Below are 26,948 nucleotides of genomic sequence, written 5' to 3' on the forward strand. Positions count from 1 at the left end.
TGCTCCTTGTATACTCTATTGCAGGCGTCACTGCGTTCACTTTGGCTAAGCATATCGGTAGCAGCAGCCTTCTGTTCTGTCCCGAGTGTGGCTCGGCGCACAAACGGATGAGGTGACAACAGTGAATCCTCCTTGATCTCTGTGGTGCTGCTGCACTTGCACCCCCTCAGCGCAGGCTCACGGTACATGCTGTCAGGTACAGCCCAGGGCTGGCACTGGCTATAGCCATGTGCGCTGCTGCACCTCTCCAGCCTCATCGCATCCTTCACAATGAACAGAAGGGTCACCACGGATGGGGTGCCATGACAGCTGCGGTTTTCTTTTACAGCTGAGAATTTCCTTACAGCGGGGAAACATACAGTTCAGAAACACCACAAGAGCAAGAGAGAAAAAAAGCAGGGAAGTCTAAATGTAGACATGTACTTAGACCAATGTTCCTAAAAACAGTAAAGGTTCATATTTTTAGCAAATACGCTTGCAATGCCTTTATGCAGACTTCTAACGTACAGTTCAAGACACCGTGACCATGCAGGACCACGCAGAAACTCCCTAACACAAAGACTGTGAAACATCCTGCTTGTAGCAACATGCCTCTCCAGCAGATCTTCAGCCCTTTGAAACTTTGAAACTGAAAAGTCATCTTTGCAGGGTGTGCTCTACTGTCTTCTGAACGTACCTAACCTTATTCATTGACTGCTGGTTTCTGTTCAGGTAGGCGGATGCACAAAGCAGCACAAGGTCCGGCTCTGATGGCCTGGTCTGTGGGCATGGCAAGGCCAGTGGGTACCTGTGCTGCGTATCAAAACCCACCGACTCAGTACTGGTGTTCCTGCACAGATTTTCCATTCCCTCTCCTCCTTTACTAGTCCTTTCACGTCCCACAGGCTGTAAACTGCCTAATTTTTTTTCCCCCCAAGGATATAACTAGGTTGCCATCTCCCTGCTGCCTCCTATTAATTTTCCTTCTAGTATGCAAGAAACAATGAGCCCTACTTCAAAAATGATGGGATAGGTATCTAATTCAACTCTGCGCAATTGACTCCAACCTGCATTTGACCTTGCATTCTTTGTTTGAAGAACAGAATTCTATTTTCACTGAAGGAGGAGATTTTATGTACTTGAAATCCTGTCTCATTTTGCCAGTCATCCTAATTAGTCTAATAAAAGGTAATAGCTCTCCTATAAACCTTGTCTTGCTTGTATCACGTCTGCAGCAAGCCACCCTTGGGGTGTGGTACGGTTGAAACAATGCCCGATACCAGAGGTTATGCAAGACATTGGTGCTGCCCAAGATGGACCACTTAATTCTTGTATTTCTTTTGTGTGAAATTCAGTCTTCTGAAGAGATGGAAGATTTGGGACTGGCTGCTGTTTTTCATTAGTTGGGTTTCTGGATTTTCAGAAACTTAATTTACTTAATTACCGGCCTGTCCAAGCACCCAAGCATCCTGTGCATATTTCTGGTTGACGGAGACCTTTGCCGATTGTAAGCGTGGCACGCAAAGACTTCTGTATTGCTGTTTCTCCTCGCTCACAAGGAACACAGCACAGGACTTCATAGCTCTCTGCTCTGTAATGAGTGCCAGGCTTTCAAAATGTAGAATTTTTTTTTAGCTGCATACGAGAGTAGCAAACGATCTGTTTCTCTAATTTCTTGGAATATTTATTGGAACATTGCACTAAAATATTGCTGCCTAAAATTCTCACAAATCATGTTTGAATTTTGAGCCCTATTGTCTGCAAGAGATGTGCACGTAGCGCCACAAATGCATTAGGCCATGTAAATCCTTCTGTGAAGCTGAGTTTGCTGGGACGGGGAGGGAGGTTTGTGCTATTATTTTGCATCGCTCGTAAAGGAGCCACACCAAAGCCAGCATGAAAAAATGAGAATTGTTTCTGGAAGTTGAGAAGTAACTCCAAGGAGCATTTGCAATTTCTGTAGGAAAAACCCCCAGACTTATTTTCATCCTTTCACTGTAACTGTGAGAGGCAGCCCTAGCTACACCTGCCCCGAGGGGATGTCTCGGTCTGTGACTGTCCTCACAGGGCATCTGGGTTTTGTATGAAACTTCAGCGGAAAATGAGTTACAGCTCCAGCTGCGCTTGGCTTCAGCGGCTTCTTAAACTAGAAAGGCGATGAAAACCTATTAAATATTCCCAAAATAACCTTTACGTGACAACGCTATTAATGCCTCTAAGGCAGTGACAGTCCTATTTCTTCCCTCAGGAGTGAGGCCGCAGCGGGGCATTTTTAACCTGCCCTACAAAGTGATCGACAAGGCGCTTCACCCGAAAAGACGTTTTTTCTTCTAGTTTGCAAGAAACAATGAGCCCTACTTCAAAAATGATGGGATAGGTATCTAATTCAACTCCGAGCAATTGACTCCAACCTGCATTTGACCTTGCATTCTTTGTTTGAAGAACTAGAAGATCGAAAAGGCGACAGCATCCCCCGGGAGCGGCATCCGCGCCCGCGCCGCCCTCCTCTGCCCCGGCCCGGCGGCTGCGCACGGCGCCCTGCCCGCCTCCGAGATGGCGGCGCCGCCGGGACAGGCCCCGCCCCGCGGCCCCGCCGTACGCCGAGAACGGGCGGAGGCGGCGGGAGCGCCGCAACATGGCGGTGTCTGGCAGCGGCGGGAGCCGGGCGGATAACGGCTACGGCAGCCAGCAGCCGCGGCGGAGGAAGGCCCCGGGCGCGCTGGCCACGGCCTACCTCGTTCTCTACAACGTGGTGATGACGGCGGGGTAAGGAGGCGGGCCGGGCCGCCGCTGGCGGGGGTCTGCTGGCCCGGGCGCGCCGCCGCCCGCGTCCCGGCTCCCGCGGCCCCCAGCGCCCCGCCCGCTGGGCCCGCCGCCGTGCGCCCGCGCCGGGGAAACTTTCCCTGCACCGGCTGCCCCCCGCCCGGCGCGGCCGCCGCTTGCGGCCCTTCTGCCGGCGGCGGTGGGTCGGGCTCCCCCCGGCGCGGCGGGGCTCGGCGGAGCCGGTCCCGCGGAGGCGGCGGCCCCCGGGCGCGGGGCTCGGCGCGGTGCCCGAGCGGCAGCGGTGGGAGCCGGCGGGCTGCGCTCGGGCGGGCCGCGGCGTGTGCGTGTGTGCGCGGGCGGGCCCGGCAGCGTGTCCCGGCGGCGGCCCGGGCTGGCAGCGGCGTGCTGGGCGCCGCCGGTGAGGCCACTCGTGCCGCGGTGCCCTCTCCCATGCCCGGCCCCTCCGCCCGGTGCCGCAGCCCGAGCCGTGCCCCCCGCTGCCGGCCGTGCTCCGCGCCGTCGGTAACGCTAAACCCGCACAGCCAGAACCCCCCGTGGCCGCCCTGGGGCTGGAGAGGGGCTCCCCGTGAGGCCGCGCTGCCGGCTCCCCGGCTGCTCTCCCGCACGCTCCGGGGAAGGGCCGGTGCCCGGAGCGCGGCCCCAGCCCGGGCCGCCCCCGCCCGGCGCAGCGCGGTGCCACAGGTCGCGGTCCCGGGGACGTGCTGCGGTACAGCCGGCACCTGGGCCCGTCCCGGCGGGGGTTTGGAGCGCTGGTCTGGCCTCGCCGCTGCCTGTGGCCGGGGCTCCAGCGCCCCTCGGCAGGGAGGCGAGCCCCGGCGCAGGGAGCTTACCGCAGCGGTGGGTGCGGGGCAGCGCTGCCGTCCTGTGCAGCCCCGTGCCCTGCAGACCGTCCGCTGCTGCTGCGTGGGTTGGAGCGGGGGCTCCCGGGCCTGCCTGGTGCTCCGCTCCTGCTCTGCATAGCGGAACGGAGACTCGGCCCGGCTGGCGCGCGCTCGGTGTGTTCTGGTGCATCGGAATCAAAATAGCGACAACTGGGGACTCCCGAGGTGGGGCAAGGAGACTTGGGTTTTTTGAAGAGGCTATAGGTTCTCATTGAAATCCAGATAAAAATAAACCCATCTTTTGTAAGGATATTTGGCCAGGAGGAGAAAAACCTGTTTAAAATGGATACCGAACGAACCTGTTTTCCACTAGATAAATCGTGGCAGGTGAGGAGTCAGGCAGGCTGACTAGTCTCACTGTTTTGGGGAAAGATTGTTATAGAATTAATACAAAGACGATTTACTTTAATAAGGTAGTTGGACATGATGATTCTTGTCTTTGCTGGTGACAGCTGGTGCTCTTTCAGCTTCTAAGACAGTTATACTTCCATGGAACAAAGGTAGCTGGGAGCAGAGAGCTCAGAAGGTGCTTGTTACACCCATTACTCAATAGGCCTGTTACCTGATAAGCAGATTTATGGCTCTGTATGATATTTGCAGGGTATTTCACATGGAGGAGAATGATAATTACTTACCCGTTCAGTAAAAATGAATCTCTTGTTTCAGAAAAACTTGATTACACGAGCAATACAACACAGATGAGGCAGTCGGGAGGTCTTTGCTTTTGTTGTGATGGCCTTGCACGATGTTAACTTGTTAACTTCTCTGAGCTCGTGCTCTGTTGGGTTGCGACGCAATCGCCTATGTTTACAAAAAACATCAAAAACCTGAGGGAGAACTGCAGTGGAAATGCAAAGTTTCTATAAAGGTCCTGAACTTCTTATCACAGCAGGCAAATTCCTGAATATAAGAAATTTCTGTTTACTCAGGAGAAAAAACTACAACGAAGTGTTAGAAACGCAGAAACAGATAGGATAAATCTGTGTCCAGCTTCACATTGTCGGGTAAATCTAGATCATGATGTTACCTGTTTTCCTGAGTTATACCAAACCACCTAGAAAATTCTCATCTTGGGTGGTTATGTGGCTTATGGTGCTTTAACATGAGCTGCTTTTTTTCTGACCATGTTTGCGATTTGATGATTTCTGCAATTTGAGGAGCTACTGTAGGAGTCCTGTGATCGGGGTTCATCTCTCTGCGTTGTCACTAACTGCCATTCTTTCGGGGTAGATCATTGAGGGCTCTGACTGATAGTTTGTCTTCAAATGGATGAGTGTTTTGTGCTTCCACTGAACGCTGCTGAAACTTCGCAATAATTAATGTTGAGCTTAGTTAAAAAGACTCAGCTATTTTCTTTGTTTTAAGACTTCACAATACAGTCTTCAGGAGCTGCTTGGCAGGAGGTTGGTTCTTCGTATAGGAAGATTGATGCACAGCTGGTGGCAGTAACTAGTTACTGCCCCCCCTGTCAATCAGAGTGCTCAGACTTACTTTCTCAGATGGCACTGCCTCGGAAAGAGAATTGTGAAAACACCAAAAATTTGAAAGTGCTCAGATGATGAAGTGATGCTTCACGGGATTAATTTTTTAAGTGGGTTTTTGTTTTGCTTTACAGAAAGGTGACTTTTAAGTTGAAGCACGCAACAGCTTTGTCATGCAATAAATAGGTAGTAAATGTTTTAATCATAGTTGCCTTAGCTGTTAGCTTTATATAAAATGGATCAAGTAATCATTGAAAAATCTCAGCTTATTTTATTTACTCTGCATTTATCTTGACTTAGCTAAAGAAAATATACTGATTCTAAGAATAATCTTATTTTTAATGTTATACTTGGTATGTGTATGTGTATGAATTTCTAGTAATACAGTAGCTTTTGCAAAAGCAGAGCAGTAGAAAAAATGCATACACCTGTGGATTCCTAAATGAAGCTGCATACCCTTACCATTTGGTTTATGTGTTTTGGGTATTTTCTTTCAGAAAAGGGACCAATGTGATGTAACCAGTCCTGCAGCTGGTTCTCAGCTGTACTTGCTCAGGGGTTTTTGGCCATGGTTCAAAGCATTAAGCTGTAGAAGCATTGTATCTTTCCTCTCTTGTGTTCAGTCAAACTGTTATTTTTCTATCACGGCATGAAGTATACCTGACCTGGCATAGCGAGCTCATTCTGGAGGCATAGATGCAGCATAGAAATTATTTCCTGAAAACCATGGTTGTCTGAAATCACTGAATAATGGGGGGATGGGGAGGGAGGGAGGGCATCCTGTTAAGAGTTAAGCGTAAATATTTGATAAGCTACTTTAAAATGCCATTATGTTTCTTACTTTTAGTCAAGCACTGTTACTGACTAGTACTTCTGGGTAGAAGCAGCTGATGATGGTATAAACCATGAATTTCAAAAGGATTTCACTCAACAAGATAATCTTAATGTAATAGCTTTTGGTTTCACAAGTGTTTGTGTTATCATCATTGAGCAAAGACTGTTCTGGGTTGTGAGTTTCATTGTCTGTGTCTTCAGTGAGGAGCTGTTGACAGTCAAGAGTACACTTCTCCCTTCTCAGGTGTGTTCATTGCATAGCTTTGCTGTATTCTTTTGTGTAAATGATGTGGAAACTCAGTAAACTGCGTAAGTGAACACCTTTTTATAATTTGTAAGAGAAATAAAGGGAATTAAACTGAGGACCTGAGCATGAAACTTGCTGGTCAAGTCCAAGCAACTAAAACCATGTGGATGCGGTATTCTTTTTCCTTAGTTTGGACTAATCAAAGAGTGTAATACGAGTCTAGCTTAAAGTTTACATGCATGGCAGTGTAAACGTAAGTCCAACTGGTGTATCAGGTAGGTGTTAGCATCTAGGTCAGAGAAAGCTGGAAGCCCTCACTTACAGCTTAGCTTCCACGTGACAGTGGTGCCTTTTGCTGCCCTTTTAAACTTCTCACAAAGTTTCTTTTCCAGTTATCTTCCTCGCTTTCACTTACTCCACTTTCTCTGGAGGGTAAAGAACTATGTAACAACTACAGAGGCAGGATAGATGTACTAAAAGCTTCAACACAAACTAGGCACAGCTTCTAATTTTTGAACAGATTAATACTTTGATGTCTGTTAAATGCTTTTTGAAGGACAGAGTACGGAAATGGACAGAGATAATGGAAAGTACAGTCTTTCTGGAGTCAGTATTCTGGCAGGGAGGGTGGAGATGAGCAAGGGGCTGGTTAAGGTGAGAACAGTTTGCAGGTGCAATCAAGAACTGTTTTCTTGTGCAACCTGAGAAATTGCTTAATTTAGTGAAGTTTCTCAGCAAACCCAGAAGATTAGGAAAAATGGAGAAACTTGACAGATGTGAGCAGGACAGTGTCAACCAGCTCTGATTTACTATTCTAAAAAAGCAGCAGTCAGTGTTGCAAGGTAGTCATTAATACTATAGCACTTGCTGGTTTGTTCTGCACTGAAGTCCAAATACATAATTAATCTGATTCTTCGTAAACAGCAATTACTTGGCCCATGTTTTTCTTTTGGTTTCACAAGACAGCTTTAACTGAAATGACTTGTCACTACTGAAAAAAGGGAGGACTTGTTTCTCATTTCCCATTTCTCTTCCCCGCTCCTACTGCTTTTCTTTGGTGCTTGTCTTCTGAGAAGTCCAGGCAGAAATTAAATAGCTTTTTTTCAGTTGTACTAACAAATGTTGTTGTAAACACAAAGTTGGGTGTCAGAGTTATTATTGAAAAATCTGAATAACGATTCCCACTTATTGTTGCCCAACCCCTTCTCCCCATGTTTGCCACAAGCAATTGGATACTAAAGTTAACTATAGATGCTAACTTCAAATTAAAAAGTGTTTGACTGGGTTGTACCCACCTAAGTTCTGTGGCTTGTCCTAGACTTCACTGAAAAATTTCTGAGCTTGAGGGCAAACACTGGCTCTGGACAGCTCTTGGTAGTGAAAGATGTTACAGCGTCATCCTGGACTGGAGGAAGAATTTTTATGGTTGCTTCCTGAGTTACCGGAGGGGAAGATCAGCAGGGTTAACGGGTCACATTTTTTATAGTATAGTTGCAGGTATATAGGCCCAAATATATTTGTTGCTTAAAAAGGAATACTGGGACAGGAATGTGCATTGCTGTCTTCAGGATGTTAGCAGGCTCAGTTTTCTTGCAGTTACTTATCCATAACTGTTTCTCATAAAATATATGCTAGCAATTAAGCTGGATGGTCTCTCATAAAGTCTAAGGGTTTTCTTTGAACTGAAACATTAAAGTGTATGCCTTCTCAATCTTAATTGTTTATGTTATGGTAAGAGATCTTTGACTAGCAGTAAATGGTTGTCTGCTTAAACTAAACAAAATGTGATGCCAGTCTTATTTAAAGTATCATTAATACCTTCCATAATTAAATCAAACACAGCTCACTGGAAAATAAAGTTGGACGTTAAAGATATTGGTATGATGTTGGTGCCAAAAGATGTTTAAAAAATGCATAATCTTTAACTTCATGTAATATTTGGATCCTCTGCAAATTCTTTTCATTGCTGCAGCAGGTAGGCAAAAAGTTAGTAACTTTCAGGATAGTTACATGCCTGTTGCTTTCTCAGACATCAAAAGAGGGATTAAGGATTTGTTTGTATTTGTGCTCTGCTTAATGTCTCCTTACCTTAGACTTTTTTCTCTTTCAGATGGCTTGTTATTGCAGTTGGTCTAGTTCGAGCATACCTGGCTAAAGGTAGCTACCATAGCCTTTACTATTCAATAGAAAAGCCCCTGAAATTCTTCCAAACTGGAGCTTTGCTTGAGGTGGGTGTAGTCATCTTCCCTAGCATCACTAATATTTGCATGAGTGTTTTGTTTAGGAGAAGTAAGGCAGCCTTTGTTGAACAGTGCTTTCTAGGTACCTGTTTTCTCATTAGCGTTTATAGAGCAATTTGAAGGTAAATGTAAGAAATATGCCTCACACAAATGCTGAATTCTTCTTTTTAGCAAGTGGTGAGCGAGCTTGCTGTCTGCTATTTACCTTGGGCCACAGAGCTCGATATTAAGCTTAATCTTTGAAATACAAATATTGAATCTTAAGTTCTTGTGATAGAACTAAATGTGTTTCTGAATTGCTTCATTTGAAATGTTAGTGATTTAAATTTTTCTTTTTGTTCTAGATTCTGCACTGTGCATTTGGTAAGCTTGCAAATTTTCAGTTTTACTATTTTTGTAAAGACTGCAGTTTTAGCAATATATTAGCATGAAAAAATGTTATGGGGTATGAATTGCCAGATTTAATTCTTGCATAACTCACTAATTTTGCTTGAAGTATGTTCCATTTTTTTACTAAATAATTTGACAAGTTAAATCACAAAAAGGAAAACAGTGTAACAGGTTTTCAATTACTTGATGCTATTCTTATCTAGATCTTCCAATGCTACAAATCTTAGAGCACTTCATAAATGTTTTATAGTAGATCATTACTATCTATCTCTACATTCTGTAATCTTTTGTACCAAGCTGTCTTTCCTCAGAAAAAATATATCTAGCTGGAAGTAACTTAAAATCCAATAAAAATAACATTTCAAGCATTTGAACTTTTCCCGTGTCCATAGAGCATAGATATACACTGTAAAATTAGGAAGGGGTAACCACTCTTTATCCCAGATTTGGCTGTGCTGTTTGGGAGAGTAAGAATTTTTTAAGACTTGACTAGACAATTCCTATTACCCTCTACTGTTAGGCTTTTTTGTTAGTGTGGTAGCCAGAACTCTTGTGTATACGTGGCCTGGGGTCAGTAGCATTGTGATGGTTCAGTCAACCTGAAGAGCGTCATGCCTGAGTGACAGGATTGTGTCTTGTCTGTTTTGTTAGCCATGAGTAGGGAACTCTTTGGCCTCAGCGTTTGGATATTTTGTTCATAGACTAGATGATGCGTTGCAATCTCCGCAAGATCAAAGCCAACCTGCTGTAAAAGGGAGCAGTGCCTGCCCGAATGCCTTTGCTTAACTCTGACTTTATTAAACGATCCAGTCTTCAGAAAGAGGCAATCTTACATTCATGTAGTTGGTCTTGTGATTTTAAATGCAAGTGTTTGAGCTCCTCTCTGAATGTTTGCTAGCCGCTGTTTAAAGAGTAAGATGGCATTACGGTTCCTAAAGCTGCAGCTATAAACTTGCAATTTTTCACGTATCGTACAAATAATCTAAATACTGGAGGGTGTATTAGATTGTAGGTTCATATTGAATTCCTGTGCAAAAGACCATTTTTTTTGAGTAACCAAATGTGGTAGCTGGAAAAGTTAGTCATATACCTAAATTTGTCAGCAGAGGGCAGTGTAATACTGTGTTTGATAAAGTTCTGACTTTCTTGAATAATTCACTTACTCTGAAAATGTTATTTTATAAAGGGTGGTTTGTAGACTGTGCACAGATCATCCCAAGAAATGAGTGATTATTTACTCCTCAAATTAATGTAAAGGCTTCTCAGATTAAACTACATTTATCATATAGTTGCCTGGGCTGCCAAGGCAGTCCTTCCAACACTATTTTATTAAACCTCAACTACTGTTTTTTATCAGAATAAACCACACTTACTTTTTACAAAATTGTTAAAAATTAATAATAAAATGAAGTTTTTGAGGTCTTACTTAACAGGTGGCAAGAAGGGCAAGTTAAATCTCAAAACACTGGGCAAAAAAACTTACAGATAAAATGCTGTTTCACCATCCTAAATCTACAATGCACTACTAGTTCCTTAAGCTGAACTTGTGTGCAGATGCCAATGTTTACTAGGGTTAAATCTAAGAAAGAGTGTAAAAAATTAACTGGATTATCTTTTCCTCACACTTTAGAGTATACATCCACACAAATCAGTGAATAGCAAGAGCAAGTCCTACATTTCACCTCCCAGGTTGGTACAGAACAGCAAACAAGATGACTGTACCAGCCTGTCTGTGTGCATAGCTAATAACCCTGGCTCAGCTGATTTGAGGTGTGGATCCATTTAGCCCGTGTTGTCCTCAGTCACACAATTTAATGTTAGCGAAGAGAGCCATTAGTGGAATGTTGCAACATTTTATACCATTATAATTATATCTTTTTGCTTTCCCTAACAAAGTTTTTTACAAAACCCTCATTATTTTATTATAACTGCCCATGGTGGGGTTTTTTTCCTTTCTTTCTGTTAATGGAAGCATTTGTCAGCTAAATAAAGTGAAGTTTTCTTGCACAGCTGGATACCCTGCTGCTGTCTGCTGTGGTCCTACTGACTGGTAAACATTTCTGTGCGAGGAGAAACAGGAGATTTGCAGATTCCTTTGCCCTTGATAACCTAATTGCTATAACTAGAGCAGAATTCTCTGTCAATAGAGGAGCTTATCTGTGACAGATGGCTGTGTGTATCAGCGTAACTTTTCTTTCCACATCTTTTCAGTAGAATCTGAAATGTTAGCATCTGTGAGGCAACTTCTTAAAAATATGAAGATTGATAGGGGAATGTCTCTGTCAGGCATGGTTGAGAACAGAACTTTGGCATGTGCAAAGATTTAAAAAACGAAGAATGAGTGCTCTGCATGAAGAGAGGAGGTAACATCTAACCCAGAGACCTAGAGGAGAGACTGAAGGACAGGCAAATGGAACATGAACGTGCGATTCCTTGATTTGTGTAGCAGACAGAACCCGAGAGTATGAATGGCATTGATAGCATGGAAGAGCTTCTGCCTGGAGGAGCTTGGTATGGAGAGACATGATAGGAGCCACCAAAATGCAGAAGCAATAGTAGTACAGGGATTTTGTGAATGGAATGGAGAAAAGCAAGAAGGCTTTGGTGAGTACAGTCCCAGCCAACAGCATCCAGCCTTCCTCCCATAGTGATGCTTACCAGTAACCCTCTGGTAAGCCAAAGTTGGCACTGGTTGACTTCACTTTTAGCCTGCTCAGTTAGGAGGGATACAAGGGCTCTCTCTACCTGTAAGCTGTGCGTGCAGCCTGTTCTCAGTTGGGAACTCCCTGGGAGAGAGGAAGCATTTATTGGGAGTCGGAGGATTTCCTGCTGGAGGTGGGAGGCTTCATCTAGCACCCGGAAAAGGTCCAGGCATGGCTTGCTGCTTGGTTCTGAACCCGCACCCTCTGTCAAGCACTGCTCTGGCACATGCAGTCTTGTGTAAGTGGTGACAGACATTTTTTAAAAATACCGGATTTAAAATTGATTGTCAGATACCTTTTCAATGCAATGAGTAAGTAATTGGAGGCAAATAAAGTTTACATAAATTGTAGCTGGTGAGTCACATATTTTCATCTCCTGTTTTTGGCATAGATTGGCATTGTCTTGGCTATAATGAAAAACCCTGTTTGTCTAACTTGTGAGATAATCTTGGATGGTTCTTACACAGTCTTTTTAGCTTATTTATAGATTCCTTTGCAAGAACATTAGGTGATCTTCCTTAGGAAGGGATGATCTAAATTGTATAAAAGAAAAGATGTTATATCATAGGAGTGGGACTTCAGGGTTTTATAGCACCACCTTTTGTGTTGTCTGAGTCACACACAAAAATTCTGCCCTTAAGGTTTTACAACAGAAATCAGATCATGAACAGTATGTGATAAAACTGAAGAGAACTCTTTGTAGGATTTCTCCCCCTCCCCCCCCCTTTACTCTGAAAAATAACTATGTGACTGAAAATAATTCTAATGAAACTTGCTTTTAGCTTTTCTTATTCTTTCTTCCTCTCCCACTTTCCAATTTGGTCTTTACATATTTATGAGGCTGTTGTGTTGCTTGCTGTGATTTGCATTAGTTTTAGAAGTACTTCTTACTCTATTTTAGGAGCTGCAACTGCTCTTGCATTTGTCTTCATCATGCTACTGGAAGGAAATAAAACTGTGCTGTGAAGTTTAGAAATTTTGTGTAATCTTGCAGTCTAAAACTATTACTGCTTTGTCAGACCTGGGTGTGTGGGAACCTTTTAGTGGCAATTTAATCAGCACCTCAGAAATTCCTTAGAAGAATCGGTGAAATCTGCTTCCTTGAGAAAATTTTAGAATTGTTTCTGTATCTACCAGTGCATCAGCTATTCCTTGGGTTTGGTTTTGGGTTTTTTTTTAAGATGTTGTATTCCCAGGAAGGAATTATAAACTGTATTTGTCAGGATATGGGCTAGATCAGTGTTTCTTCAAAGTAGTTACTTTGCTTGCTGGTTTTTGGGATATGCTGTGCAAAATATCTTTATTGTTTTTACTTTTAAAATCACAGTAATGAAGAGTATCTTGGATATTTTAATCAAACAGGATTTATTTGGAAAACTATATCCCAAAAGCTATTTGACTGAAGTTATTTCATCTTATTCAGCTGTTTTGTGTATTAACAAATGTGCTGTGATTGCAACAAGACCAAGTACTTTTATTTGCATTTTGATGCACAAAATCTTGTCAGGGGATTGCGTTGTATTAGGCTATGTAAACACACCACAGGGCCGACTTCATATTCTCAAATTAAAAACCTAAATGTTTTCCTTCCAAAAATTTGAAATAACTGGACTTTGGCTTAGCTGTGTTTTATTTCCCCATCTCCCACCCCAATAGCCAGGAATATTTACTAATTGCAAAATATCTTCCAGGCGTTGTTCCCTCTTCTGTTGTTCTGACTGCTTTCCAAGTGATGTCAAGGGTTTTCCTGACGTGGGCAGTAACACATAGTGTAAAAGAGGTAAGTTAAGATACAAAATAGATAGAAAAACTAATGATCCATGCTAAGAAAGTGTCGATCGCTGTCGTACTTTCCTTAAAATTATTTTTGTTTGTATCCCAACGTGTTAAGTTGTTTACGTGAATTTCTGTGGATCAAAAGAAATAAAAATAAGTCTGATGTCATTTTTTCTTTACAATCAAATAGATGGAGGTCTGATTCTCTCACTGTAAGACATCTAGCTCCTGAACAAATTTTGCAGTCCTTACTCAAAGAGGTTCCAGTGTGTAATATGGAACCTAGAATTTGGGACAGTGTTCCAGTATAGATCTCACTAGTGCCATAATTAATAGCAAAATCTCTTCACTGGCCCCCTCTTTCATACACAATTTGCTTTCTTCACTGTGGCATGTGGAAGCTCCCCCTCAACTGTTTGTGCACAGCAATGCCTGGATGTTTTCTATTATCACTCTCCAGGATAATCTTCCCCCTCTCCTTTATTTGTTTTTCTTACATTAAAGTAAGTGGGGTTTGGGGCCTGCATGTTTTTTCTCATTGCTCACCACACCAAAGATTACTGTATGTTATACAAATCTCTGCAAAATCTTTTGTAAGCAATCTTACTTGAAAATTATTCCTGACAGCTTTTTAAAAATCTAAATATGCTGTAATTGATATAGATTATGCTGACTGACTCTTTCATGTCATCTGAATACCTTGTAGTAGCCCAGATATGCTGCATCTGTGCTGTTACTTTAGTCATCAAATCTTACTGAGTTTCTTCTTATTAAAGAAGGAAATTAGTCTTGATACCAGTGTCAGCGTGGCTGCCTGAAATAAGTGATGGTCATCTAGTGTCATTATATGCATAAGGTCTTTTGTGACTTGAGGTGGAGAATATTTTAAGGAGCTTGTCTTATTACCAAGTCTTCAGGGAAGCTGCTTTCTCTTCCTTACTCCAGACCTGTTACAAGAGCGTCCACCTCCATGTAGAGTAACATCAGTCACTATAGTTCCTAGTAATTAACAGCTCTTTCTGATACTATGATGCTTGTTCATGTGGAGCCTTAGTTTTATGTTGTTTAAAGTGGAGGAATGTTCTTCTCTCAATAAACTCAAAGTCTTGTAAATATTTATCTTCTGATGGATTTCACTTTTGGTGCAAATAAATGTACTCCAGTCTCTGTTAAATCTACCAGAGGTAAATACTAGATTTTGAACGAAAAAAAGCCATAATCCCAAGACATTGGATTTTAGATACATATATTAAATACTTTTAGAGAAATATGCCTGTAGTTTTGCTTATTACCTGTATAATGGTGGGATACTTCATAAAGAACATTGACAATCTGCTTTTATGAATTGCCTCCTGGTTTTGAAGTAACCCAAATGTTAAGGTTTGAATTGCACAGATTAGAATTACATCAAAGGGAAGTCTGTAAAATGATTGTAGGTTAGGTTTTTTGAAACTTATGCCCACGTTCTCACCAGAGAAAAAGCAAAATGGGAGAAAATGCAAGCAACAAGTTCAGCCTAACATCAGTTTTTACCAAGGATTTTTTTAACCAGGATTCTTTCAATGCTATTGCACATAGATATTTTTTTTCTGCACATTTGTGTGGTCTTTTGGTTAAAGTCTTGCGAGAGACTGTATTATGTGTTACTTTTTGATGTCTTAGAAAGTGGGCATAAGAATGGTAAGGATGAGGAATCTTGTGATGATTTTTGTCACCTGTGACTTAGAGCAAATAAATCAAATGAAGAGGCTGTATTCTCACCCCTCCCCTTCCCCCAACTAGAAAGCATGCAGTCTCTACCTGGGGAGATGTATTGAAAGTGTCACAAGTGTTCTACTTTTTCTAAAGGGCTGTCTGCACAAGTGAGCTCCATGGTGAAGTCCAGGATTAAATTCTCACACAGCTTTATGGAACTTGTAAGCTATGCAGTTGCATGATGAGGTTCTTGTAAAATAAAACGCAGTTTTTCTCTTTAACTTTTCGAGTGAGACTTGTTCAGTATCTTGCTTTTCCAGACTGTTTTCATATATAATATAGTTAAAAGAAGAAACATCTGTATTGCATCCCTCCTTTCTGTCAGAATACACTTCTAGATATGTGATGTGATTTGAAGCATGCTTCTTGCCACTAACATGTTTGTGCTTTTTGTTGAATTTAGTGCTGATGTGTTGTTAAATTCAATATGAAAGTATCTATAATAAATGTCAAAGCATGGCAAATGTTAAAGCACTGCACACCTCTTTGGGTAGCAATGAGATTCCCCTTACCTCCACCATATGAGTAACTTCGCTTAGTGGAGGAGGGCCTGGCATGTAACACAGTGCTTATAATTGTTTTGTCATTACATTGGAAAGGAATTGGTTTGGGGAATTTTACTGTTTTTCCTACAAAGGAGGGAAGATAGGGGACTGGCGTGAAGGGCTAGAGCAAGGTAGGCGTAGGGGAAAAGAAGGTGCCCTTCAGTTCAAAGTTGTCTTTTTGAATTTATGCGAAAAATTAGATCATCTGGTGACATCATGGGCAGGCCTTTGTAGCGTTCTGTTCTGATAAATAATACCACACCCAGTTCTGATGGATAATTAGAAAAGGGTGTCAGCAGTGATTGAAGGCTTATCCAGTCGGGTTCACTTACAGAGAAGTTGCAGGTAAGCATAGTGTAGATATTTAGGAACCTTTCCAGAACACACAGTCAAAAGGGGTGGTGTGAAGATGACACGTACAGCATATTGAGTTGGTAATTGAGGTTCTAGTATCTGCCATTGTGAACTGACATCTTCAATCAGTATTAAAGCATACTTAAAGAAGGAAGATCATCTTAATTTATGGTATTTAGGACTAAGTTGTAGTAAAAGAAGTCGATGCTTTTCACAACTCTACATGGGTGAGTGCAGTTGAAAAGCCCGATTCATCACTGCTTTGCATCTATGTAAAATTTTAGTAGTACTATATAACACAAATGTCTCTCCGGCCATTTGTGCCTACTTTGAAGCTTCCTTTTTTAAAAAAATAAATTTATTTTTAATGAATGTACCAGAGGACCAGTGCTCTTGAGGGAGACATGCTGTTTCATCATTACAGTGCTGCTGGTTTTAGTCTTCTGCACTGGATTGCTTCATTATGTGTTTAGCTGAAATTTCCTGCAAATAATTTGTCAAACTGTTACTCTTAACGTGGAGAAATCTATAGAACTTCCTTTTTCATGAACAAGGAGAACAGAAAAAAAGCTCTTGGGCTTTATTTTGTCAATTCCCAGTTCTCATCTTTGCATCTTAAAAGGCTATGGGCTCTCTTATGTTTTTAACAAACATCATCTGATATTCACAGTATTGAAGATAAAGTAAAATATATTCAGGACCTTACTTGATGATAAATTGATTTGAAACACATGCCAAAAAATTATGCCTCTGATGTGATTGACCCTTATTAAGGCAGTTGGACAAATAAGTTGTAAATAAAGTGGAAAATGTGCTTTGACTTTGTCTAACACTTCTTTCAAAAAATGGCATGTAAAAGTAGAGGAAGAGAAACTGAATTCTGAGCACTGCATTTGGCTTAGTGGTTTATTAAGGGTCTACTGTTTACTGGCTCTACTGTCCCTCTTATCCTCAACTTGGAAGAGGAACAATACAAATGCAGCATTAGCAGTGCCTAAATGAGTAAGACTCTTGAGAAACTGTTTTGTAGATCAGTTCCCAGGGGTTGATAATGTGCATCTCAGACATATTTATCTGAAGTATTAAAAAATTGTCAGTCCTCGAAGAGATGTTGCAATAGTGACAGACATCTGACAGATCTGTTGGTGTGTAAGAAACATACTTCTTAATTATGAGTTGTGGAATGTAGTAAAAATATGATGATAAAATGCACAGTGGTCTTCTGCTCCTTACTGCAGAATATGGAACTATGTGAAAACTGTACAGGTCACTTTTGTATGAAAATTACCACCAATTTCCAGCATTCTTCCTTCCTGAAATAGGGACACAAGCTATTAAAAGGACAATTAGTGATTCTTTAAGTGACCGTAACAGGGTTGTATGTGTTTTATAATGGTGTGAACTGTTTGAATAACTTGTAAACACAGTTCTTTAAAGTAGATAGGAAAGGCTAGACCTGGGAGAGCAGTGTTACGGAAGTCCTGTCATAGAACTGGATTGTGACGGTCAGATTTTTTACTTCTGCGTGTATTGTTCACTATTAGCTTCGCAGCTTGTTTTTGCGCATGTCCTTGGGTGCTACATCAAGCTACAAATTTGTTGATTTTACTGACTTCCATAGTTAGGGAAGGAAGTGGGATTTTGAAGTAGAGGTTCAAGTCTGTGTTGCACAAGTTTAGATGAACTTGCTAAGCTGCTACTCCTGATTTGACCAGAAGGTGCAGCTCTGGAGTGCTTGTGAAGCATGTTGCTCCTCGGAAACAGTATCATCTAGGAAGTGCTGTTAACTTTTCCAGGTTGAGAACTAAGCTTTGCTTACAAAGCAGACCCCAAAGAGCATTAGGATCCTGTAGCAATGTGAAAATAGATTTGGTCTCTTCTCTGAAAATGTCCAAATAAGTTTTGGATTTTATTATTTTATGATGATGTAAGGGAGATCAATTCATAAGCAAGTTATCAGCGTGTCATGTGGAAAAAGAACAAGGTGCATTTGCTGAAAAATTCAGTGAAAGTGATGTGAAATGCTATACGCAGCAGAATATAGATTAGCAGCAGCTCTGCATTCCAGGATATCCCAAGATGGCTGTATGAATCTTCCTTGGTTTTGTAATCTGCAACAAAATGCTTTCTATGAGTAATCCTCATGAGTGTTCCTACACACAAATATATGATCAGTCCCTTCCTATGAAAAAGGTTTCTGATTGCCCATATATTTTCTTGTTCATTTTTTCGTTTGTACATGGACTTTGCCCAAGATGAATAGAGCGTACCACCCACACCTACTGACTTCCTTTTCCCTTTTTTCAAGAGTTGGAGGAAAAGAGAAAATGCGGGCCCCTGTGGTTGAGCTCTTTTTGTTCCCACGGTCCACTGAATTTGGGCTCAAGGTACTTGTACAGCTGAGAATTTTGTTGAAGGGGAGGGAAGGAGGGGGAGGGCTGCATAAAAAACATGTTTGCGCTCTCAAGAGTTTGTAGTGTGAATATGTGACCCCTCATACTACTTCATCACTGTTACTCCATCTGAAACTTAAACCTCATAATTATGCTCCTAAAATAGTAAGTCTAATGATTTGTTTTAAAATATGTGCTTTTGAAAATTAAGCTTCAAAATATGAAGGGAGTAGAAGCTTGTCCGGTGGTGTGTGTGTGCGTGTCTGAAACAAAAGTTGGAAGAGGTGTAAAGCAGTGAAACACAATGCCTTGAGTGTAACATTGGAGGAGCTAGGCTGGGTAAAATAAGCAGAAAAAGGGGCAAGGAACAGTGAAGCAGGTAGCTGTCAAGCTTACCAGAGGTGAAACAATCTGAGCTTCTTTCTTCTCCTAGCCTGTGCCCTGGTGTTAGGTGGTGCGCTGCTGCTGCTCAAAATTAGGATCCAGTTTCTCATCTGTAGAGAGAAGATGGTGTTTCCACTTAGAAGTAGCACGGACTAGGATCAGAATATAGTTTAAACTAGATATCAGGTGTTAGACTAACATATTAGCATTCTTTCTGCTTGCTGCATTGGGAAGCAATCAGACTGAAACAACTGGCACTGTATAGGAATGGGAAGTTAGGAGTTCTCACCATTTCAAGGATTTCTTGTACCAATTTACCTTGTGCAGAATGGGAGATCTTAAGTTACCTGATCGCCAAGCAAAGCTGTTCCTAAGCGACTAGAAAAATATCGAGCATGATAAGAAGGGGTTTTTTGCTGTTGTTACTAAAATGTTGCTTTTAAGCTCATTCTTGGAGTCTGTTCTCTAAAATGATAAGGTAAAGCAACCCATGGGAATTGATTTCTTTGAGGGTTTTTTGGGGTCTGATGAGTAATCAGTGATGCTTGAATTCATACTGAGGGTTTTTTTTCTTTTTTTACAGGTACAAACTGAAGATAGCGTACTGTTGTTTGTAGTGGCCTGGACAATCACTGAGATAATCCGTTATTCTTTTTATACATTTAGTTTGTTAAACCATCTCCCTTATCTCATCAAATGGGCCAGGTAGGTGACATAATAGAAATCATAGCCTTAAAGCACTGATTTGACAGGGTTATTTAACTTTTAAAATAGTTGCAGTACAAAAAATTAGACACTACCTTGAGGAAATTGCCCTGTTTGTGACTTCCTGGCTTCTTTCCAGCAGATTTCTGCATTGAAAAACATCTATTAAATTGTAAACTGAAGGAGCGGTTTGTCAGAAATCAATTCCATTTACAGAGTGATTGTGTTTGTCAGAAACTTGACATTTAACAGTAAGGGGTAACAGTAAGTAAACTGACATTTAACAGTTAACCCTTGAATCCAAGGGTTGTATGTGAAACAATCTGTGAGGTCATTGATTAATATCAACTGTCGCCCCATTTTAAGTAATATAATGACCTGCATCAAAGAGTTACAAAAATCAAAGTAACAAAGTGGGGTGGGAGGGTGGGGGAGCATAGTTTTAAAGGTTTTAGATTCTCAAAGGTAATCTTTAAATAATTCAAAGTGATTGCTGATTTGAGTAATTATCTTGCAGTAATGTTCATACCTTGCCATGCTCTAATAAAATAAGAGCTAAGGGAAACAAATACTGAGTTGAGAACGTAAAACTTGAATATCCATAATAGCATTTAATATATAATTTGTCAGAGTTTGCCGTAACTTTTAATCCTTTCCGTAAATGTTTTGTTCTAGGTACACTTTGTTTATAGTATTGTATCCAATGGGAGTCTCAGGCGAATTACTCACAATATATGCTGCATTACCCTTCGTCAGGCAGTCTGGCTTGTATTCCATTAGTTTACCTAACAAGTACAATTTCTCTTTTGACTACTATACATTCCTGATCCTGGTTATGATATCTTACATTCCAAGTAAGTATGAGTTTGTTAGGGTTTTTTAATATTAAAAAACGTAGCGGGAAAAGCTAGTAATTGTGGGATTAACTTTTACATAACTGATTTTGCAAAATTATTTTTGAAAATTTTCTAAAGAAAAATGTCAGAGTTAAAACTGCAGGGAGTGCTTTTTACCAACACCTGCAAAACAGTAATACATTTTTTTCTTACACTTGGAATATAAAATAACTGTGGTGCTTCTTGGCAAATGTTGACATCTTCATTGTTGGGTTTTTTTCCCCCCACTTACAGACTTCTAGGAGAACAAAGTTCCAAACAGCTTCTTAGAACTCAGTTCTTTATCAGGAATAAGAGTATTGCTTTGACGTTAGTGTGTAGGGAACCTTTTCTGTTGAATTAACTTGAATTGACATAGTCTCTGTTTAATGTTCTATAGATGGAATGAAGATTTGGCTTTGCTGCTTTGAAATGGGCAATAGAAACACAGAAGCTTGTAGCAAATTTAAATGTGCAAATGATGTCTACGATACAGAATAACCTAGTGATGATGTTGCTGCTGTTAGCTATCTCTGCAGCAGTCTTTATGTCAACTTTGTGCAGAATGATAAACCATTCAGAGACTTAAATTTCAGTACTGTGCCTGCTTAATAACAAGCACTTACCCTTTCAGTGAACCATCTTGTAATTCTGACATCAAGGTTTGTAAGTTCTTCCAGCTGTTCTTAAAAAAAACAAACAACCAAACCCCACTTTTCATGCATTTGTTACTCCTTGTCACCCTCCTCCAAACATCTTGATGTTACTAACTCCAAGCAGCCAGAATATAATATCTTTTGGTTTAGTCAAAATAACCATGAGTATTAATTACTTGTATGGTAGCTAGATCCTATTTGGGAGGGAACCCCCACTGAACCCAAGTACCAATGCTAGCCCGCTTTTTCCATCAAAATTGCTGTCTCTTAAGTAAGGTAATTTCTGTGATGCATGACATGTAACTTAAGTGCAGTCAGTCTTTTTAAAGTTTTTATTATTAATTAATTATTACTGTGAATTGGTATTTTAACCCAGAACCAACTGCTGGGACTCGAGCGGATTTAGGTGCCCTTTCACATAAAGGTATTCCTGAGATACAAGGAAAGCAATATTCATTGCAGTCATTGATTACACCATAGTTGGGTTATTCATTCATAAAAGCTGCTTATACTGGAGTTACACCTTCTGAACCCACTGAAGATCTTGGAAGTTTTGGGAATGTTAATAGCACAGCAAAAGCAAGCTTTGAAAACTGTTGTTAAATACTGAGGTTTTTATGTTCTTGATAGATGCATCTTACCATTTACCTCACTTTTAAATCACTGATTTAGTACTTGTCTGTCAAAACTGATATCTGGCTAGAAAAGAGGTCATTAAATTCTTTGCGTATTATGGATCTCCATTACTTAGACTTCTAATGGAGAAACAAACTTGGCTCTGTATTCTGTTATGTGTCTCTGGACAGCTGTATCCACTCCCTAACACTGCTGGAGTGAACCAGGATAGGGAGGAAATGATCAGGAAATTAAATACAGGGTAAAGAAAGCCCAAAGAAAAAATGTTAACCTTTTAAAAAAAAATTAAAAATTAGTACAAAAATTAAATACTGTGGCCTGTGTTTATGATTAACACTTTGCATGTGTAACATAATTTAGGCTGATGCTGACCTTATTTAGTTTTCTTCTGGTTCACAAAGGTTCAGCGTCTCATGGCCATTTTAGCTTTTGCTGTTCATGTATGTACGTTTTCCATCCCCAGCTTTATTCTGCAGACATACTGCGTAATGTAGCCTTTAGAAATACGATGAGAAAAAGCTTTGCATGGAGGATACAGAGAGAAGAAATGAAAGAGGCAGTGGTTTGTGTAAAGTTCCGTAGATCCTCAAAAAATGACACCAGAATTACACAAAATGAAACAAATCTGGAAATTTAATTCTTTCAGAAGGACTTCTTCCTCCCTGCAATGTATTATGTTTCTGGGGTGGGTGTGCAGTTCAGGAAGCTTGTCATCCTGCTTGTACATGCAGTTAAATAAGGCATTTTGCATTTAATTAAAAATGTGATTGTTTTAGCAAAAAATAAATAGTACTGAAGCCTAAGGACCATATCACTGATTCTCTTTAAGGAATAAAAGGCAATAGATGTCTTGAACAGAAAGCAGATAAGCACGTTTTCTTTTAATAGAGAATTGGTGACCTTGAGCATGTGACGCTGCATCTTACATTGACATGGAAGCCTCACTTCATTTACTTAAGTCTGTTTTCTCTTCAGTCTTTCCTCAGCTGTATTTTCATATGCTACATCAGAGGCGAAAGGTACTCTCCCACACTGAAGAACACAAGAAGTCTGAGTAATTCCAACTGTTTTTCAGAACTTTTCAAACATCAAAATGCTGCAGGTTTTTCAATACCCAGCACATTTATAAAGAATATATCAATATGAAATAAGTCAGAGGTAAAAGACCAATAATTTAGCAAGAATAACCAATAAATCTGATTTCACTGAAATTCCACAATGTAAAACACTGAAATAATGTTCAGCTTGCAGTGCTTCAGAAAACAAACTTCATATGGCTTGGCAGTTAGCCTTTTCCTTAAATGATGTGCTAAATGGTTTTCACTTATTACTAAATGCCTGAAGGTTGCAGTATGAGTGATGAAGTTGTACTCACTAAATGCTTGAATTGGATTATATTACTGATACCTCTTTTTTTAAGTGCTTGACTGCATGCCAGAAACTGTATGTATTGCTGTGAAAGCAAACAATATGCTCTGGAATACGTTAGGATTTTGTCAGAGACTCCAGTGGAGAATATAATCTGGGCAAAGTGTTTGAGTTTAGAAAGGCAGGTTGTGTATTTAAAAGGTGATGGGAACAAGAACAGGAAACCAATTATGGGAAATGAGGGGAATGTGGTTCTTCAGGAATTTAAACAGTAGGGTATCTGACCAGAGTGTGTTCTCTGAAGGTCTTGTTTAAGCTAATTACTCAAATGCTAATGTTAATTCAGAGGCTGTAATGCTTATCTGAAAGATTAAAACTCCTCTTAAGTACTGCATCCCTGGATACTTCTTGAAATATTTTTTACAAAAGTAATACTAACTGTAATATTTCTAGTGATAATCGGTAATGAATTTAAACAATATAAGGAGGCAGATCACCCAGAAACAGGTGCAGCTCTCCATTTTTTTACTTTATCATCTCTAATCACTGTCCGCTATCTCAGCGGTACTCACATTTCAGTGTTGAGTATTTGGTCTACTGTGGAATCACACGAGGGCCTTGCTCCTCAACCTAACTTTTCTCAAGTACTATTGTGTATCACTTTGGCACATCCAAGCAGGCAGTTCCAGGCACTCAGCTTCTGAAATGTTGCAAATGCATAAGCTCTTTCTTTGAAAGCAGATTATCTCATGTGTTACATGCTGCTTTTGCAGATTGGACAAGCCTTCCTTCCTCTGCTTTTTGGAAAGAGCAGAAGACCATAGGAAATTAAATTTTCCGAGGTGCTTTCTCTGGGTTCTCAGGCTAAGCCTTCCTGTGGGAAGGTAAAACAAAAAATGAGAAAACCTTGTGGCAAGGCAGAAAGCACTAACACTGTGTGAGCAGTGCCCTGATTTATGAACCAATTGTTGATTAGGGGCAGTGGGTGGGGAACGGAAGGGACAAAGGGAGCAGGGAAATGAACAGATCCAAGCAAAGGCAAAATGAAATGTAGGTTATGGCCTCTGCTCTGTTAGGAACTGATGGTTGAATAGTCCTATCTTCACCCAGTCAGAGCCACTAGACAACAACACACGGGCTGCTCCGGCTTCCCTCTTGTGACATCATGATTTAGTGCATAAATGAGGTGTGACCACTACCTTGGTACCTGCAATACTACGTTTGTAGTATCCCACTGTCTTCCTCCTGGATGTGGCCCATATTTGTGTCCCAGTTACCTGTGCTTGATGCATCGCAGCTCTTCCGAAGTGTAGCCAGTAAGTACTAAGGGCACGGGCTGTATGTTCTAGCACTTGGGGAGAGCTGGATTTACAATTATTTTGGTTTATTTGTCAGAGCTATATTTAAAAAACCAAACCAAACCAACAAAAAAACCCAAAACAAAACAACAAAACCTGCATTTTTCAGTAATTTCATTTGGCTCCATCAAAAAGTCTGACTGAATTTTCCTGGCACTTAGTAACATGTATAATACCTCTCCTGTTCAACACAAACGGGACTACTGTAATCAGGGAGAGGGTAAGAGACAATTATCTTTACTTCTATTTTAAACCTTTTGGAGACAGTTTTTGGCTATAATAAAAAACACTATGGCCATACACAACCTCAGAGTGGTTTTGCATCCAAAGATGAAACAATTCCAGTTCATTTCTCCATTAGGTTATGTGGTGCTTTGTTGTGGCAATCTGAGGAAATGTTGCATTATACTGAACTCACTGTTCAAAAGTGTAAACTTTCACTTTTGAACAAAACATCTCCTTTTGGTTACACTTGCTATCAAAGGAGTTACTGTCAGTATTTCAAAGGATGTCATCTAAAAGGTCTGATTTCCTAATGTACTCTGGTTATTGGGTATTGCCAATGCTCACCACCTGAACTTTTCTTGATTTCATTTCTGTGCCCAAATAAAAGACTTTGTTTCAAATTTGTTGGTCCAATTTGGAGAAAAAAATGACTGTGTAATATTCTTATATGAAACAAACTCATAGCTCTGTTGATGAGGAAGATGTAGTAGATCTGTATTAGATAGCATTGGCACTGTGGAAAAACAGAGCTGCCAGTAGGGAGAAAGCTTGTACAACCAATGTCCTTCCTGAATAAGCTTTATTATGGAATATTTACTTTAATTGAAAATATTAATTTACCACACAAATACAAATAAACTACAGTCTTTTAAAAGAAAATGGTGTTACTTTTCCTTCTAAAAGAAAAAAATCGCTTTGATAGTAAGAAATCCTATCAGGAAAGTTAATTTTAAAATTATATTCTGAAGTATGAACATGCGCTTAGTATGTACAAGAATTCCAGCACTTCAGCTCGCAGTGCTTTTTCATGTTTAGCTTCCATGGAAATCACTGGAAGGTGATCTTTAGTAAGAACTGTTGTGTGATGCCCTACTACTCTTTGGGTTTTTCCCTAATACTGACTTTGGTCATGTATAGGGGTGTTTTTCCTCCTCATAAAACAAGAAAAAATTTCCCTTCAACTGTCACTGACATTGTAATGTGGTTCGTGTGAACTTTATACTAGAAGATTTGATTAGTATTGTCACAAATTCAGAGCAGATTTTTTTTTTTCCCCACAGACTATTTACTTGGATTGCATGTTTTCTATCAGCATCACCAAACTACTGCAGCAGACGTTTTCTGCTTTAGTAGTCTTTGTGTTGCGTGCACTGGATCAGTCCCCAGTACTTTATGCTCTACCATGCCAGCTTTGTCCAAGTTAGTCATTATCCTCTAAAAGACCAAGGTTCTTACCAGTGTATAGTTTACAACTGGAATTGTAGAACTGTTCATATTGTAAATTACAGTAAGGTGCAAGTTAAAGTGCAGGTAGATTGTAATTTTTCACAATGTGATGTTTCTATCACAGTTTTTAAATTATTATTTATCAATAGAAAGGTTGGCATTTGTGTGGACCAATCTGCAGTGTCATTTTAAAACCTGTCTTTCAGCTTAAAATTTTCACGAGTATACATCAAATCATACATTTTGATGTATATTTATGTCAGTGAAATTTGGGTGAAAACTATATATGGTCATTTTTGTATTTTTTTCTATGTTGTGAAGAATAAAATTGTAATTTTATAAGTCTGATTCACTAAGATTATAAGTTAAATGTATTTTTTGTATATTTAGGAATCGTATTACCTGGAGCTCTGAAAGATTAAGCATAGACTTTTTATGCATGTTTGGAAGATATTTCTACTTGATAATGCAGTGAAATGGTTTGTATGCTAAAAAACTAGTCCGTGTTGTTGCCTTGTGAAATCAATTCTGTGCGCTCTGCCTGGACTCGGCCTACTGACAGTGGTACTAATTGCTATAATCCAAATAAAATAATTCTAAAGAAAATGTGTTGTATTGTTACTGTTTGACAAACAAAAGCAGATACTTTATAAATGTGAGTTAGGGCTGCCTTTTTATTAATCTATGTGTACCTTTTAATTTACAAGATTTTTTTGGCATACATAACTTTCGAGCTCAAACAAAAGAATTGGGCGATTTGATACTGTTATGAATGCTCTGCTTCTCACTTTTAAAAGGAGGTATTCATAACAATGTGCTATGTTAAAATTGAAACTTAAAACTTCCTGAAGGATCCTTGAGCTCTTTGTTCTCCTGTTTTCTGTACTCTAGATGGGTGATAGTTTTCTAAAAAAAAAAAACCAAAATCATTTGAGTAGTATAGATATAGTGGAATGTTTAACTAATACAACAGAATACTTCAGAGTTCATTTACTAAATATAATGTGTCTGCTACCACGGCAACGTTCTTAGCATTTTTAACACTTCCTGAGAGAGATTTAAATATTGTCTAGATGCCATTATTGCTCATAAATAACAAGTTACAATCTTCTAATAGGAACCGAGCAGTAGTTGCAGAGTGAGTGCTATTATT

At 40.2% G+C, this 26,948-nt stretch overlaps 1 protein-coding gene across 3 annotated transcripts; it reads left to right on the top strand.

Annotated features, from left to right (window-relative positions):
* Window positions 1–2,568: 2,568 nt before the first annotated feature.
* HACD2 (3-hydroxyacyl-CoA dehydratase 2) lies at window positions 2,569–26,401 on the top strand. Of its 3 annotated transcripts, none has more exons than XM_037396642.1 (7): window positions 2,569–2,745; window positions 8,317–8,434; window positions 8,791–8,809; window positions 13,230–13,318; window positions 19,329–19,450; window positions 20,126–20,304; window positions 22,506–22,584. In XM_037396642.1, exons 1-7 carry the CDS (start codon window positions 2,615–2,617, stop codon window positions 22,514–22,516), a joined length of 669 nt encoding a protein of 222 aa, XP_037252539.1. In that variant the 5' UTR covers window positions 2,569–2,614; the 3' UTR covers window positions 22,517–22,584. The 3 variants fall into 3 exon arrangements, with proteins under 3 accessions (XP_037252539.1, XP_037252538.1, XP_037252540.1); XM_037396641.1 differs by lacking the exon at window positions 22,506–22,584 and adding an exon at window positions 22,593–26,401 and having other exon boundaries at window positions 2,571–2,745; XM_037396643.1 differs by lacking the exon at window positions 22,506–22,584 and adding an exon at window positions 22,593–26,401 and having other exon boundaries at window positions 2,696–2,745; window positions 8,317–8,363.
* Window positions 26,402–26,948: the final 547 nt, after the last annotated feature.

The sequence above is a fragment of the Falco rusticolus genome, chromosome 8 (genome assembly GCF_015220075.1).
Source record: "Falco rusticolus isolate bFalRus1 chromosome 8, bFalRus1.pri, whole genome shotgun sequence".
In the NCBI taxonomy this organism is placed as follows: Eukaryota; Metazoa; Chordata; class Aves; order Falconiformes; family Falconidae; genus Falco; species Falco rusticolus.

Bases quoted from the DNA above. Each gene is read 5' to 3' on its own strand.
- HACD2 (XM_037396641.1), top strand. From the start codon at position 2,615: ATGGCGGTGTCTGGCAGCGGCGGGAGCCGGGCGGATAACGGCTACGGC. The intron at 13,319-19,328 runs GTAAGTTAAGAT...CTTTTTTTACAG, and splicing joins TAACACATAGTGTAAAAGAG to GTACAAACTGAAGATAGCGT. The intron at 19,451-20,125 runs GTAGGTGACATA...GTTTTGTTCTAG, and splicing joins TATCTCATCAAATGGGCCAG to GTACACTTTGTTTATAGTAT.